Source organism: Micropterus dolomieu, linkage group LG23 (assembly GCF_021292245.1).
Source record: "Micropterus dolomieu isolate WLL.071019.BEF.003 ecotype Adirondacks linkage group LG23, ASM2129224v1, whole genome shotgun sequence".
NCBI lineage: Eukaryota > Metazoa > Chordata > Actinopteri > Centrarchiformes > Centrarchidae > Micropterus > Micropterus dolomieu.
The window spans coordinates 578,813-597,072 of NC_060172.1; the positions used below are offsets into that span (position 1 = coordinate 578,813).

The 18,260-nt window shown below is 41.2% G+C and overlaps 1 protein-coding gene across 3 annotated transcripts in view; it reads right to left on the bottom strand.

Moving 5' to 3' along the window:
- The window catches only part of trhde.2 (thyrotropin releasing hormone degrading enzyme, tandem duplicate 2), a 252,123-nt gene that overhangs the window by 187,186 nt on the left and 46,677 nt on the right, over positions 1–18,260 (bottom strand). For all 3 annotated transcript variants that reach the window (XM_046040346.1, XM_046040347.1, XM_046040345.1), the window contains one exon: positions 7,558–7,684. In XM_046040346.1, coding sequence (XP_045896302.1) covers positions 7,558–7,684 — 127 coding nt within the window. The remainder of the gene's footprint in view (positions 1–7,557; positions 7,685–18,260) is intronic.

The following is an 18,260-nucleotide window of genomic DNA, read 5'->3' on the forward strand; positions in this document are numbered from 1 at the left end:
TGTTTCTGTGTGCGTGTGTGCGCATGTGTGTGTCTGTTGGACCTCAGGCAGTGCTGTCTGTGTCTCTCTGTGGATCCCAGATGGAGCCAGAACTCAACAGAACACATTAGTCCACTTGGCGTGTTCACACACACGTTCAGACACACTCAGATATTCAGTGTAATTCTCCTGACAGTCGGATCACCTGAGCCTCAGCTCACTCTGCCGCTGCAAGATTTCTGCTCCACTGGAACAGTCAAATGAATTCCTACAGAAGTCCGGAGAGGCCTGTTATCGCTTCTTCAGTTATCTCGACTTCAGGATTGAAAAGAACGAGAAGAAAACCAACTCCCACGCTGGGAAAGAGTTTCTGCAGAAAGTGAAGGAGCGCGAGTATCTCTGGGTTTTGTTTGCAAGTTTAAAAAATGAAATAAAGAAGAAAAAGGGGGAGGAACTAAAGAAAGAAGGAAGGAATGAAAAAGGGGCCGATTTGTATACTCCACCTCCATCTCTAATTTTCTAAGCTACAGATAAATATATTCCGAGCCCTCCTAGTGTACTTCTTTCCATTTGGGATGTACAAGAGAGAATTTTCTCCTGCCAGGATTTTGTTTGTTCTGTTTGTTGAGTTTAAGATGAGAAAAAGCTGCAGGGAAACAACAGTAAACGTGGTTTCAGCCACAGTGTGTGTTCAAACTTAGCCAAGTCTGTTATGCTATAGGTTAGCTAAAATTAGATACTGCAACAAGAGACAACTTCCCCAAGCAGATAAAAGTAATTCCTTTCTAACTATTGTCATGGCAGAACAGTTGGAAATATTGAAGACTAATAATAGAGATGGAAGAAAAGTGTATTCGATATTTTGGCAACAATGAGACCACATTTCACATGACACACCAGGTCCCTTTACATTTACAGTCTCTTTTATAAGAGGGATGTTTAGCAGACTTTTGCTGATGTTATTATTATGAGCATAGTGACCTGTGGTAGAGCCATTTTCACCTTATTAAAAGTACACCACATTAATGACTGGATTACCAGTTGGTTGTTCCAGTTATCGCTGCATTACTAAATGAGGTGAAATCACACTGACAGGAACATGTTTTATCATATTATAGCTGATTCCCACATGGTAACATATATATCTTTTTTAATAAAAAAAAGTCTGTCTCTAGTCAGCTCTGTCCAAATGCTGCAAATAAAACGTGACTTCCTGTGACAGTGGTTACGTTACAGTTGCATTATAGAGCAGGAAAATGTGCCGCTGTATGAATCCGTGAGTTTAAGTTTTCACGGCGGAGCGCTTAGTGTCTTTATACTCAAACTTAGGATCAAACTTGGTCAAAGCTTTTGTTTTCAGTAATATCAGAGACTGAGTGCATCTTTTAAGGCCCTACATTTTTAGCTTTTCAAAAACATATGGATACTTTTACAAAAAAGTTCTCTTTGGCCATTTTAAGTCTTTAATACAGACAGCAGAGACATTACAAGAAATGAGGGAGAGAGACCAAGCGGAAGCTTCCGGTTTGAGATGTGAACCCAATGCGGCAGTCCCTTAAACCTGATTCTACTGAACGGCCAGCAGGTCGCGACTCTACTGGTTGCAAAAACAAGTCTGGCTCCATTAGAAAAAATGGTAAAATGTTTCTACTTCTCAGCTGGTTTATTACCTCAGTAAACACTTTCCTGATGAGTTTATGGTCTTAATCACTAGTTTCAAGTCTTCTTCAACACAGCATGATGTTCATTTAGGAAATTATGGTCCCATTTAGAGGAAAATTGGCCATAAAGCAGAGTATGCTTCAGGGCGGGATTATCTATGATTTATAAGTCGTTACCATGGCAACCTGTCAATCAGGCTCGAGTGTCTCGTACCCTCGGCACCGTGTAAATTTAACCAGCGCGGTTGAAAAAGCTTATTAGGAGTCGGCTGTTCACTTACATTTAGTTTTAAGCCTGTTGTTCGCAAGACAAAGTTATCAGCCCTGTTAAAATGACAGTTAACGTGAATTAAAGATGCACCTAGCTAAGCAAGCTAGCTAGCTCCACACACGGCCGTTAGCTCCACCGTCTTGTCCAAATATGGTCACGTCCGGTGCCGCTGGTTGCAAAAACTCAACATGGATACATGGATATTTAAGAGGGTAATCAGAACCAGTAGAGAAGCTTGCTTACACTTGTGTTAGCTCTGTACCCCAAACGTCTCCGGAAGTGATGGTGAGAATGGGTGGTAGTTTCCTTTACAGAACAAAGGCTTGTCTGTAGCTTTTTGACAGGCAGCTTGAGCTTAGTCACGCTAAACAGATGTCATTTACACCTGGCTAAGATCTGATCACAATGACCGATCTAAAAACATTCCGATTGCACTGAAAGATATCCAGATACAGATCGCATGTTAGTACCAGGTTAAATCGCTTTAAAAGTTTTTTTGTCTGGCCTGATGGTTGCAATCGAGGAAAGGTCAGGGGGTCAACAAAATCATTAGGTTTCCTCTGAGGGGTATGAAGATCCACATCACATGCCACTCTTGATAGTGGATGTGGACCTTAGGCTCGTCTCTGACAAGACGAAAATCGAAATCATTCTGACTATAACTCTTTATTGTTATGATCTGTAGCTTCATCCGTCTGTACAGGGCAGTTTTCCCTCTGTCCCTTTAAATTTGTATCTCAGCTCATCATTTCGCTCTCGCTCTCTCAGGGGAGCTCGATGCCCTGCATGACAACAGATGGAGCCCTGAGGCTCTGGGACTACACACACACACACACACACACACACACACAAAGAGCTGGCAGCAGTGGGGTGGGGTAAGAGGCAAGCTGTGGTAAAGACTGATGTCAACATCAGTATGAATGTGCGCACACACATACACACACAATATGTAGATGAATAGGGTGAACACACAAAAGCAGATTTATAATGGAAGAATGCATTCAGTCACTGCTGACACACACACTCACACACAGAAAAAAACAAGACATATCCGACGATAGATTTAAAACAGAAAATCTAATCAAAGAAGAAGAATCCACGCAGGGAGACTATGCTCTTTGCATTTATGTATTTACCACAGTTCACACTTGAATTTGAAGCTAATTTGAGTTTCAAAACTTCAAAATATTGAGCTGGGAGGGCATTTGGGGATTTTGGGACAACTGTTTGGCACAACATCAGTGTAACCCTGTGATGACTGCATCCAGTCATTTGAGAGTCTGTCTCCTGTTCGGGACCATGTTGGCAGCACGCTAAGCAACCCAAACATCTTTTCCCTATCAACTTTCTTTATAAACTCCTTGTGGATCACCAAGCACACCTATCCATGCTGGGAGATGTAGTCCCTCCTGTGTGCCCTAACACATAGTCATACCTGGAAACCAATGCAATTGAAAAGGAACCATGTTGCACCAGAATCACTGAGACTGACCAATAAACTGACAGCTCAAGGCATTGCCCATTTTAATCATCAATCGTCAATAAGATGGAAAGATGCCTGAACTCTGCTGCCTACCCTCACTGAGCCATGCAGGACACTTTCAAAAGAGTTGATCATAGATGATCATCTCCCTGGCCAAGAAAGCACCACAGGAGTAAACCTCTTCTTTAGAGTAAACCCCAACACCCTCCAAGCACACCGTTTTACTTTTGGGGTTTTGTTTCGACAGTAATGTCACCCGTGAGCTGCACACCACAAGGCTTGTTCAGTCATGTATTTTTTAATCATTTTAGAAATATAAAAAATTACTATCTAACTAAAACACAGAGATCATTGTACATGCTGTTATCTCCTCACACCCTGATTTATGCAACTGCCTCTTCGATTCAAAACTCTATTGATTGACTACAGACTTTCCCAGTATGTTTTAGAACTCATTTAAAGCTCTTATTTATTACTTTTAAAGCTCTTCGTGGCCTTGCACTTTGCTTATATTTTGTACCACTTAGTACCACTAGTCTGTACGTAGCTTGAGCTCTTCAGGCAGATGTCTTTTGTCTGTTCCAGAGTCACGATCTAAACCCAGAGGGGACACTCTTCACAGTTAGGGCCCTGAGGCTCTGGAACAACCCGCCCAAAGGAATAAGCCACAGCATCTTTGAAATCTCTTCTTGAAAAATACTTTTATCCAAGAGCTTATCCTGATTTTAGTTTTTTTTTTTTTTGTATTTTACTCTAACTGTCTTTTTATTTATTTTGCCGTATAATTCTTGAATTGGTCTGTTTGCTGTGTTGTAAAATATGATGATTTTATAATTCATTGATTGCCTAATGTAGCTGTAGCTGCGTGTTGAAAACTTCTCTATAAATAAATATTATTATCATAATTATATTACAGGAGCGCCTCTGAGGCTCTCAAAACCATCTGCTTCTCGATCTGGTAAAGTGCAAATCTTTGACCCCAGAGATCCTGTAGTAAAAAAAATCTTGCCAACAAGAGAAAGACTTGTGCATAACATCATATTTCAGAAATTTCAGAACTTGTTCTTGCAAAAAAAAAAGACAACACAACAAGTCTACAGTCATGCTAGTGGCTGTGTGAGGGTGTAAATAGGGATAGCAGTGCTTTGAGCTAAATGCTTATGTCAGGATGCTAACATTTGCTAATTAGCACAAAACATAAAATACAATCTGATGAGAATGTTATTTATTCATAAACCAAAGTATTGTACAAATAAATGGACCTGATGATGGTGCTAAATAAAAAATGAAGGGATCAAATGTAAATACAATTCACCCTGAAGGGAACACAAATGTACAAAATTTCATGGCAATCCGCCAATTATGTCAAGACATTTCTGGTGTTGTATGAAAACATTCCATCTCCACTGTAAGACATTTTCACATTCTCAGACAATCTGACAGATTACATGGTTTTAGTCTATTTCCTAACTCCAGTAGGCTCCTAAAACCCTTTAAAAGCCCTTTAGAGGATGTCAAAACGTCATTGTTATCCAGTTAAAACCAGAGTCTTTGAGTTCTTGACAAGTTGACGTGGTTTTCACCCGATATATTCGTGCAGCCTGGTCTGAACCTCAGGATGTGACATCACCTTTAGCTCAGAATGGAACGGTCTTTTAATATAGCTAATATCAATGTAAAGGTCAGGAAGGGGAAGTAAATGTCAAAACTAATATGAGCAGATAGAAAAAAAAACCCAGAAAGCTTTGACTGAAAGTGATTTTTTGTAATGTGATGAATGAAGGTGGACAGGAAGGAAGTGCCTGACAAATACAATATGGAGCCACGGTGATCACATTAGCTTATTTGGGCATGGAGAGGAAAAAGAAAATGCACCGCTGTGACACAGCTAATTGATTCTGGCAGGACAGAAGTGTAAAACACAAACAATTATGAAGACAGAAGAAAGAAGAAAGACAGGGAGATGAAATTCAACTGCTCTGACACGATTCATTAACTTGGACAAGAAAGAAGAGGGAAGCATAAACACCAAATACGGTCACACAGAACTGCGTGTTAATTTTTTTTGGGAGGTAGAACTACTGCTGAGAGGCTGAACGATTTACTGCATGAACCTGTAGCCTGGAAAGGAAAATGTGTCCCAATGTCGCACTATACATTAATTAATATTAATACAATAAAGTCTAACAGGAACTAGAATAAAAAGGACCTACCAACCATCCTAAAGAGGGCATGCTGACCTAAAAAGTTTGCAGGCAACAACAGATAGGTCCTTTTGTTTGCTGCAGGTACTTTTCCACAACACTTTTCAAGAAGTCAGGAGCTTGACCTCTATTGTCAATGCAGGAACTTGGGCCTCAATAATACTGATGGGGCATCAGGCTCTGGTGGAACACAAGCTTCAAAACTATTACATCTTGTGTACATTTCTTACATTTATTGACATTGCAAACAAACTCTGGTTATTGGCCAACAGGGATGATTAATGGAACTGAACCAGTTTACAGTAATCACTAAAGCTGTTTTACCTTTTTGTTTTATAGTTTCTGTTAATTAATCATGTAACCAGCTACCTCACAAGGCTAAAAACAAGTGACACAAGTCAAGGAGCAACTGGACTTGGTTGAAGATAGAAGACGTCCCTCATCCAAGAGACTTCTTCAGTTCTGACTGATTGGTAGGGGAACTCAGCTATTTAACCCCTGTGGGGTCGTTAGCCAAGATCTTCGATACCGCTGGTTCGTTAGTGTTCCTGGCTGTGGTAACGACATCATGGTCGTTCGTACCACCCACGGCCAAGTCTGAACAACAGCAAAAACCAACGATATCTACGATCTTGGCAAACAACCCCACAGAGGTTAAATAGCTGCGTTTCTCTATTTGTCATTTCAGAACTGAAGAAGTCTCTTGGGTGAGGGACGAAACGTCTTCTAGTATCAACCAAGTCTAGTTGCCCCTTGACCTTCGTTGGATAACTATTACCTGGATGACTGAGAATCTTCACAGAAATAGTGACATAAGTAACATTTATGTCTCAACTCCTTTTAGTGCTTGCTTGTCAAGTGACACTTGACACCTCTTGCAGTTCTTTCACTTCAATGGAAACTTCTACTCCTTCAATCACATCCACTTGAACGGTCACACAACTGTCCTTCAGTGATTCTATTTTTAACCGCCACTTTAACTTCTTTCAGTGCTCCAACTTCAGGTTCAATTTCATTTAGTGCTTCAAGTTTTGTTTGTGCAGTCACAAAATACTACATTTTTAAGAGTAAGCTAAATAAATATGACAGTGACACACACTGTCTCAAATGACACTTCAAGTCCTTTCAGCGCTTGCACTTCAGCTGAAATGTAAACTCCTTCAATCACATTCACTTGAACAGTCACACAAACCAGCAACAGTGATAACAGTTCAGTGCCTTTGTTATGAGTGCCACTTCAACTTCTTTCAGTGCTTCAACTTAACGCCTCATTTAAAAATTACACCAACATCAGCATCAACTACCATACAAATCCAGCAGTAGACATGAGTGCACTTGCATTGTCTTCAGTTTCATTTCATTAATTAGGCAACCAGCTACCTCAAGATAAAATAAGCAGATTTGTGATATAGAGTCGGCACTGAGTCTCAGTACAATAAGGTGCAGTCTTTACTTTGATACCTCACTTTGTTCAGTATTAAGAATCCTTTTTTCATTTAAGTAAATAAACTCAAACTCTCAGACGTACAAGTGTTTAATGTCTGAACACAAACGGCTATTCAAGAATGAACTGAGGTTCAATTCCCAGACCTAATCACGGTGAACATCCCCCGACACACAGGGAGAGTGTTTTCTTTGCCTGATACGAGTACAAATTGATGAACCCAACAGCAGTCGTACAAAGGACAACGAGTTGGCTGACTTCAGGCAGCCCAGGAAGAGAAGGTTGTTTTTTTCTTTCCTAATTTGGATCAGTAGAGGGATAAAACGTTAACTGTGTGTTTTTTATTTAATGAAAGCTGACAGGAAATGAAACATCAGAGGAAAACAGTGTCTTTAACTGAATCTGATCGCACTGAAGGGATCCAAGCTGTAGGGAAGAGGGATGCAACCAAAAACCTTCAGCCACAACACTACCAAATAACCTCAAAAGGAAGAGGAAGATGTCAGCAAACTTACCTAGCTTGGGCAGGGAGTACTGAACTTTAAAGTAGTCCTGGTAAAATCCAAGAAGCCTCTTGGTGATGTGGAGGGCATAGTCCCCTGCTCCACTAGAAATCGCATCCGGCCGAGCGTACAGACGGATCTAAAAACAAAAGACAAAGAAAATGAGAGTTAGAATCAGGCCGATTTTAATGGAGATGGATTTAAAAACAGATAAGGGGAGAGGGGAAATTGAATTAGGGTATGCTCAGCTCTACAGAGAAATAAATGGAATTAAGCCTAGAGAAGGAAATTAAATTGGTCAGAGTTTACAATCAAATCTACAAAGACAAACAGCACAGGGCTGAGTTTATATTAAACTCTACAGGGGAAATAATACAATCAGGTTGAGTTCAAATTTGTAGAGAGACCAAAATTACATTTGAGGGTTATTTGTCAAAATGTACACCGAGATGGAAGAGAAATGGAACGAGGCTCGTGTTAGGCAGGTCAGGTCTACAGAGAGAATAAGTGAATCAGGCCGAGAGCGTGTTCAGCTCACCAGACAAAATAATAGAGTCAGGTTGAGTTTTAGTTCAAATCTACAGAAAGAAAAATGGATTCACAGCTGCAAGCAGCAAAAACATAGATTTCTAGACACAGAGTAATATAGTTAAAGGAAGATAAAAGTTGCACTTTCAGTGGATTCCAATATTTCTCACAGTCGGAGTCAAATATTCCCAACACAGATGCTGAGTGTGTTCTCATTATTCTGCAGGGCAAAGACTTGCACTGTTGCTGCAGCATCAGTCACACTGCATGTTGTGCAGCACGTTTTCATGTGGTTTATTTCCTGTTTATTTCAAATTCACATTAGCTGTGTTTTGGGTGGCGCAGTGGTACAGTGGTTAGCACTGTCACCTCACAGCAAGAAGGTCGTGGGTTCAAACCCCGTTTGCCCTGGCCTTTCTGTGTGGAGTTTGCATGTTCTCCCCGTGTCTGTGTGGGTTCTCTCCAGGTGCTCTGGCTTCCTCCCACCATCCAAAGACATAGGCTAGGTTAATTGGTGTCTCTAAAAAAAATTGTCCTTAGGTGTGATTGTGAGTGGTTGTTTGTCTATGTGTGGCCCTGCGATGGACCTGTCCAGGGTGTACCCTGTCTTTCGCCCGATGTCAGCTGGGATTGGCTCCAGCCCCCCTGTACGCAGGATAAGCTGTTGACGATGGATGGATTAGCTGTGTTGAAATGTCAGAAGTCTTTAAATATAGAAATGTTTATGCTTGGAGAAAAGCTTAATTTCAACAGTGAATTAACCTTAAACATATTATAGTACATGCAGTGCATCTGTCCGTCACCAACACACGAGTGCTGATCCGCTAAATGCTCTGATCCGTGTATAACAAGAAATTTCAGGTCATGACGAACACTTTTGTTTTTGCATTCATCATGAGCTGAACTCAAAGATCTAAGACTTTTTCTATGTACACAAAAGGCCTATTTCTCTCATACATTGTTCATTAATCTGTCTAAATCTGTGTTAGTGAGCGCTTCTCCTTTGCAGAGATAATCCATCCATCGTGCCTTAGGCTGCCCACAATAAAAGGCCACTCCAAAATGTGCAGTTTCACTGTATTGGGGGTGTCCCGGAGTGTCGGGAAACTAGTCGCGGACACTAAGGCAGAACAGGTACAGTTAGTGTTGTTTATTTACAAAGTGTAAGATAAAACTAACATCCATTGTGAGTCAGACCGTCCATACGACAACTGATCCAAAATCCACAATCAGAAATTAACATAATACAAGCACGGGTGACAGATGAAATACAAAATCCAGCTCAGAAGATACGGCAAATAACAATGATATAATGTAGAAAGGAAACAAACTTAGCCAAGGAGACCAGAGGCAGAAAACTTCAAAATCAAAAAGGAAATAAACAAAAACCGTGACTAAACCTGCTGCCGTCGGATTCTCAGTGTTCACCTGCAGAAAAAACACACAAGAGCATTTTATATCCACCTTTGAAACCTCTGCAACCTCATTGAAAACAAAAGTCTAAACAAAAACTTTGTAATCGATATTTTTAATTCGCTTTGATACCAGCTTTGTATTTGTTACTGTGGTACCAGTCTGCTCATCTCTTGTGATTCTGCAGCTCTGTCAAAAATGTTTCACCCCAGTGACTCCCAACTGATTTCTTTAAACTGAAGTGATTCTCAGACAGGCACCTGCTCCAAAAAAAAAACTGTTGAGATAAAAGCAATTGGGCAAGTTTTCAAGAGAAAACCAGCTAGTGCTGGAGCCTGATCCAATAGACACCCAGTGTCAGTGGTCAGCAAGTCTACAGCCATGTTAGCATCTGTTAGCATCTGTTCATTATTCTGTAAAAAAACATTGGCTGCCTACAGTGCACAACATGCATACCTTTTGTTTTTATGTAAAGATAAAGACAGATTTAAATGTCTGTAGAGGTTACAGCTCCAGAGCTTTAGCACGTAGCAGAGACACCGCAAACAGAAACCAAGAACTTTAAGATATGTCTGCCTGTGTTTTCTCCAATAAGTTTCCAGAGCCGGTAGAGATCGTTAAGAATGACGACAACATTGAGCTAGTTTAGGAAAGACTCAGTCCAGTAAGTAAAAATTCAGTCCAGTACTGATAGGACGTCGAGCAGACTTTACCTGGATGGTGTGGTGTAATGGGAATGTGACCTGGTATATAACCCCAGTTGTGTAACTCGCAAAAATGTGCGGCTCATCTTTGCTCTATATCAAGTTAGAGAAAGAATGTAAACACAATTACTTTGGGGAAGAGAATTAAAGCACGATATGATCTGATCAGGTATGATAACATGCATCTGGTGTAGCAGTGGTGATATCATCATCAGGTTAAAATGCTTGGAAATGCAGTTAAATGGAAAAAAAAGATCTGCCTGGACACAGTTACATCTGTGTGTGTGTGTGTGTGTGTTGGATGATTTTCTGTTGGAGAGGAAAACCACCTCACTGTCAGCTGAAGGACGACAGACAGAGACTGGCTATCTCACACACACATACACACACACAAACACGACTCATATCATTTTTCACATTAAGACGGAAGCGAGTGGACACACACATACACACACACACACCCTGATGTAATGCTGGTGTATCGCCGCTGTCATTTCACAAACACACACACACACACAGATAAACATTACTGTCCCAGTAATGTCACTCTGCCATCTCCCTCAGTTTCTCTTCCAATCCAATAAATTCTGTTTTCACACGACTGTAAAAACATATTGGACTCTCCTTTTAGAACACCCTATAAATCAGGTTCTACGTGGTATCAGTGTGTTTGTGTCATCTAAAAAGCTTCTGGTAAACTGCGCACACAAAAAACAAAGAAGAAAATAAAGTTTGTAGCATTAAGCTGCGTTCAGACTGAACATAAAATACATTTTACAGGCAATTGCATACATTTGAAGGATTCATTAAGCTCCGACACTCTCTGCAACAACTATTGGCTGGATGGATATGGATTCGCAGGAATCCATGGTTCCAAGAGGATGAATCGTTACGTGTTCCTTAAAGAGGTCATATTAAGCTCATTTTCAGGTTCATAATTTTATTTAGGGGTTGTACCAGAACAGGTTTACATGGTTTAATTTTCAAAAAACACCATATTTTTGTCATACTGCACATTGCTGCAGCTCCTCTTTTCACCCTGTGTTTTGAACACTCCGTTTTAGCTAATGTTTGAAGCTTCTTACTTTAATTTGATGAGTAGGGCGGGTCCTGACAAGCCAGTAACCACAGCTGAACATGTTCCTGAGCCAGCTTCACAACCTGGACTGAAGCAAGAGTTTCGGAGTGGTAAGTTATTAATTTGTACCACACTGATCTTTCGTACGCAGCGTTTTAACTGTGCGCTGTCTCTACATCACAGTCCCAACTTTATGTCCACTGACTGCCTGGAAGGTAGCTAACATTCAGTAGGGAGGGTGGGGTTGAGGAGAGGCAACAGGTGGACATCTTTTCTCAGTGTGTGGGCTGCAGCTCAGTGTGTTTCTCCACCAGTTTTTTTGAGGGCGTGCCATGCTAGCTGCTAGGAGAGCGTTATGACGTGTGTTACAAAGTGATGCAGATAGTTTACGGAAGTAAAGGCTGGACTACAATCCAGCTGTTTTCAGGCAGTTCAGGAGCAGAGTTTTCTGTGGGAGATGGGAACTCCCTTTGGGGTGGACTTTGGGCTTTTTCACTTTGCAAACCTATTATTTGCACAAAAAAGATATTTCAATAGCAAGGAACACACCACAACAATATATCATTTTAAGGTTTAATTAATGTACTGAATGTGAGAATAGATGAATGGATGTTCAAAAGTCGGCATCTAGCCAAGTACAGTCAAATACCCTGTGTTCTCACTCCTCCCGTTTTACCAAGCCTGCATCGGAGGTGACTTGCGTGGACTTTGGATAGCCAGGTATCCCAGAATGCATTTCGCCACCAAAAAGCAGAAATGTTGGAGGAGAAAATTCACAAATGTAAGTTATAATACTGCTGTTATTGTGTCACAGAAAGCAGTTTTAAGAGTTTTTTATGCGGGAATATAGTAATTTAAACTTCGACTTCTCAAGATAGAGCTGACGGGTCCGGCCTCATCAAGTCCGCTGCTGTTCCAATTGCTGAATGACGGACTGCGTGCTACCGTTTGGGAAGCTGAATAGATGAAGGGAAGGGGAAGGGAGGGTGGGTCGAGCAATCGGAGACAAACGGGGCCGGCTGAACAGCACAGGTATAGATAGGGTTGTAAGGTGATTAGAGGTGTGGTTGAGGCGTGACCCTGCTCCCGAACCTAATTTCACAAATTAACTTCATATAACATAATAAAGGAAAGGGGAAAGGCCAAAAAGCATAATATGATCTCTTTAAGTGTTCTTCCCCTCTAGCGCCACCATGATGTTGTCATTTTGTTTCTTACTGAAATAGCTCGACAACTATTGGGTGGATTGCCATGACATTCTGTGTATGATTTTGGCAAACATGATAAACATTATACCTGCTAAACATCAGCATGTTAGCAGTGTCATTGTGAGAACATTAGCATTTAGATATAAGCACCACTGTGCTTAAGTACAGCCTCACAGAGCCTCTTACATGGCTGTAGACTATTACGTTTTATGTATTTGCATAAAGTGATGTGGAAAACATTCAGGTAGCAGGTTTCTAATTTTAAGCTGGCACAGACAGTCACTTTTGCCTGTTCAGCTTAATTCTCTAAGGCTGAAATTAAACTTTTGGCAGTTGTCTACTTAACATGCTCACTGCACGTCTGTACCAAAGACGCTGTGAAATATCACGGTGTTCTTGTTCAACAGTTTGTTTCAAGAAAAATAATCATGTCACATTACTGTCAGGAGAATCTCCCAGTTAAGCTTCCGTGCATATCATATCAATCTGAATTTTGATCAATTAAATAATTCTTTACTTGGAAATACCAGTATTCAGACTAAGTAGCGTGTGGGGAAAAAAGGTGTAAAAGTATCTTATCTAATGCTCTTAATCCCATTTTCAGCACAGCCACTAAAGCTTGAATCTGCAGTTTTTCCGCCATTACAGCTACAACAGTGATTACAAATCAGAAAGCTATAAGGGTTCAGATTTCATTATATAAGATCAAACCCAGACCCTACAGTAGTTGCCATCATCACTAATACAAATACTAATATAACATCAATAAATACTAATAATATTATGAATGTATAACCACCTCACAGTAAAACTCTGCTAATAGTATCAATACTTCACAGTCCTGCTCCTCCTCTTCGTCTTCCTCCGCTCCTCTCCTCTCCTCTCCTCTCATATTCCCCCAGCAGGACTGATTTTTCAATAAGAAATGTAACTTTTTAAAGCTCTTCTCCTCTTATTCCCCACATTCTCCTCCCTCCACCAGAACTCATCTCAGAGCGCAGCAGCCAGCAGAGTGAATATCTGTTCAGAAAGTGGAGGCTTTATTGAAATCGTAGCCTTATTCGGCGGACTGGCAGTGAGCTGCTGAATTGAGTATCATCTCCTGAGGATTCCTGAAATGCCTCCAGTCAAATCAGGATGCATTACATTTTTCAATGAGGACGGGTGGAGGGTGGGGGCCTCTGACGTTCTCACTTCAAAGCATCATCATGTACACATTCACTATGTCTTCTAGGACTGAAATATGGTGTTTCAACCGATCTTAAAGCACTGCTCGGGCGCTCAGTGGTTAGTCCTGTCGCCTCATAGAAGAAGGTCCTGGGTTTAGACCCGACCCACCGACTTTGCATGTTCTGTCCGTCACCGTGTGGATTTCCTCCTACAGTCCAAAAACATGCAGGTAAGCTGAAGTGGAAACTTTAAATTACCCCTAGCTGTGAATGTGAAAAGGTTGTCTGTCATGTTTCCTAGCTCTGTGACAGACGGGCGGGCGGAACAATGTACCCCGCCTCTTACCCAGTGCATGCTGGGATTTGCTTCAGCTCCGTGATGCCCTTCTATGCAGGTTAGAAAATATATGAACAGATGTATAAACTGCCATTTTCTGAACCTGAATACGGTTCACATGTTAAATTCAGCATAATTTCAACAGAGTCATGTAATACTAACCAGTCTGCTGCTCCGAGTTTCTCTTTTTAACACAGATACCATTTCTATTCAGTGTTTAAATCCTGTGAATTATACTTTGCCATCTTTAATGAAAACAGCACTTTCTTCACATATTTCACAGTAAAATCCTTTCGAGGAGGTGAAGGGATTATTCCCCCTGAACTGCTGGAAAGCTTTTAATGTGAAGCAGATTAACAGCAAACAGCAGCAGCAGCAAATTATCACAGCAAACTGGAGCAGATCAAAAAACAAGGAGGCTTCTTACCAAAATGCGATCAAACACAGAAAATTAGAAAGAAAGGCCTGTCTCTAATATCTGTCTGAAATAAAGGCTTGCTTGTTTACAATGAAGGGAAATAAATGCCTTGGCCACTTTGAGAATACACGCAGACCATGAGCTGTGTTGTGGGTCTAACTTTGTGTTGTGGATGAGGACCACACTTCCCAGTTGTAGAGAAACAAACCAGTCACAGTTGCCTCCAATAAATGCTCCCTGTGCCTGTGTAATACCGTAAACAGAGCCACTAAATGTCCCACGCTTTCAGCCATGGCCTCAATAGTACACTACGGCTTTACAAGCTACACGGCAGCCCTGCTACTCTCATGCCTTGACATATTCGCTCATAATTAACAGAGAGATGCATGAAAATAAATTAAAATATAGCTCCAACATTACTTTACACTTTAGAGGAATAGTTCAACATTTTGGGAATCATGCTTACAACTCTTACTATAAAGCCGCAGTACAGCCAGCAATGGGTTAGCTTAGCGTAATGACTGGAACCAACTAGTGAAGCTTTGTCCAGCAGTAACTAATAACTAACACTTTGTTACTTTAGCTCATCATAAATGGCAAAAATACCTAATGTAAACAGTGTCAAAATGTGCAGCTTTCCAGGAAAATATATCCAAAATTAAAAGTGGAACTAAAGATCTGGGGGGAAGTACAACACATGTGGTTGGTAAATAAAAAATGACTGTTCTTCCTGTTAAAACACAGTTCATTTTCAGCAGGAACGAGTTTCTCTTTCAGAGTTAGAGAGGCAACCCGTCTGAAGCTTTCATTTCATTCTCAAACCACAAAATAAGTCAGTCAATCAACATGAGAAAAGCTATAGCAAAAGCTGCTGTAACATTTTTGACTCAGAGATGAACATTTTTCAAACTTTGTGATTAATGCACGAGCAAAATATTAGCCATTGCTTCTTCCTCTCCTGTTCTTCTCATTTTCTTTGTCCTCACTTCCTTCATTTCTTCTTTACCTACTCCCCCTCCTCTCCTCTCCTCTTGTTATCTCTCCTCTCGTCCGTGACATCTCTCACTGCATTCGGTTGCTCCGTCTGTCGCCCTTGGATGATAGATGGGGTGATGGACGCTCGGTTGCCACGGTAATTTGATGGATGGTTTAGCAACTGATACGAGTGTCGGGAGAGCACACACGCACACAGTCTCCTCTCGGCATATGTGGGTCCTTGACTTTGAGATCAACAGACCTCAGACAGCCACTACTCCCTTCATAACAAACACTGCTGACCCATGGCTGCAGCGCCACACATCTGTCCAATCATATCATCACTTTTGCTGACGACACCGCTGTGATAAAGTGAGACAGCCGAGAGCCCAAGCAAGGATAACGGTCTCTCTGTCAATGTCAACAAGACAAAAGAGATGATTGTTGATTTCAGAAGAACCAGAGCATGAGCTAAAAGCCAGCACAGGCGGCATGCAGCTTCTGGTGAATCCACAACACCTCCTCTATAAAGAAACAAAGTCCTGCCTCCCTTCAGAACTAATCTATGAGAACATATGCCTAGTCTCTGATTATGAAGTCCTCTCCTTGGTTTGATCATATCAGGCATATGATGTCTACAGCATTCACAGATGAACCTGGATATTTGGCTTCCTGTGGTCTAACAATCCCAGGTCCCAAGGCCTCATTTATCAACCTGCAAAGAAACGGTGCTACATCTCTGCATTATAACTGCTCACATGCACAAGAAAATTAGTATGTATGACATGTATGTATGCACAACTGTGTTCTATTAACTCTCAAACACTCATTTACATAGATTAACCCCCCAAATCAACCACATAATTTGAGCTACTTCCCTTTAATAATGTGCTGTAGTGGCACATTATTGCCGAGCAAGTAGTAGAAGAGAAACTTCACCCGCAACAAGGTGGAGATACAAATTCAAGTAATCAAAAACCTAAGAAGTATAATTGTTTAACTATTTGCAAACATACGCTTTGTAAATCCTTCTACTGTATATTCTGCTCAGTTCCGTCAGTAGTTGACGTTATACATGGCTGTAATAAACAAGATCGGCAGATCAATGCTGCTGAGTAAATGAGCATTGCTACTATAATTTCGCACAATCATTAATATCAATACCATCTAATGATTTTCACTCGCATCTAGGGCAATACTCAGTGCTTGGCTAGCTTCCTCTCATCATTCTTGAAAGGACAGGTGCTGTTATAAGAACAGCGGAGTTAGGTCTTTGCATGGCAGTGCAGTGTGTGGGTGAGAGCGAATGTGAGAGAGCGAGTGATAGAAAGTTGTCAGTCTGGCAGTAAATGTACAGTGTAGGTCACAACAGTGTGTTTGTTTATAAAAGTCTGTCTGTTGCTTCTCCAACTGCTGGAAAATGAAGGTGGTTAGCGCTCCGGTCTGGAAGCTGAGCAGGACTGGACAGGGCGGAGTCACGTGACTACACACACGCAGTAATATGTTTTCAAGGGGAATATACACACACAATGGGAAAAACATTAGGATTCAACAAACGATTACTTTTCAATTAATTGTCCAACCCTACTGTTAGGTGTTGTTCAGACTGCAGGAAAATCATATATGTTTTTCAAATTGGATCTTTGAGACAGACTGTCCACACTGTTATTTGTGTATATGTGTCATCAGATCATCGGATTTGTGTTTCCAGAACAACCTATCTGCATGGGTTTCTGTGGTAATGACCTAGGCATCAATAACTATGTACGCTGGTGATGCGGCTTTCCAATGTGGAAGCACGAGTAAGGAAGGTCTATCATCTCGCCAAACAATCGCGCTGTCAAGTCGTGATGCAAAAACTTCTACGTTGCTGAGTTTGTCCGGAGCGACGGAGGAGTTCTGCACCGTCACTTGACAGTTTGCAGCTTTGATGAACTGTCATTAACGGTCATGTAGATTTGACGTCGTCATGTCGTGTTGCGAGTGACGCAAAAGACGCTACTGAGATTCCACACTGAGACATCTGTAGAAATCCGATTGGAATCACATTTCAAACCATCTCTAAATGTGGCTTGGATCCAATTTGCTGTCCATACTTTCTAAAATCAATCTGAATGTTTGTATCCCTGCTTCTTTTTAGCTGCATAATAAGGACCATGCCACTCCCAGAATTTCCTTAAATATCCACCTTAACCATCTCCTCTTCTTTGCTCTTGTATTCTGCACCCCTCCCCACACACCTTTCTCATTTCCTCATCTCCTACTTCCTCTCCGTAAGGTTACGAGGGGGTCTGTCATGCCCTGGTGCTATAGTGGATTTCTCATTGAAGCTTCCCCACAACGCAGTAGCAAACTGTATAGCCAGTCAAGCCTGGCATACACATCTTTTCGTTTAAACAATAAACATCTAAACGCATCTGCTGATGTTGTGGTCCCTGCTACTGAAACAATAACTTCTAGTTGAGGACCCACTTCTGCACAAGGTGTCTATATGACACATTTTCAAGCTGCCAGGAAATGACTTTCACTTCCACAAACGTAATAACCAAGATAACCAGATATTTCACGAACGAGTTCAGAAACACTTCTCATGTAAATGCACTCAATAGTCGAGATACAATAGTCAGAATATGCTGATCAGAGAAGTCAATGTCATAAAGCTGCTGATTTTCTGAAGCACTGGAGCCTGTAGACTGAGAAATAAGACAGTAGATGTGGATGCACTTCATACACCACCGCTGTGTTACCATCGGTTTTTACCTTCTTGTTTAATGTGAGTAATATTTGGTGGCTTGAGAAAGCTATTCAATATATATGGGGGGGGGGGGGGGCAGGGGGAAAAATCAATTTGATGTAGCAGAAATGTTTTCCTATTCCATTAGTCA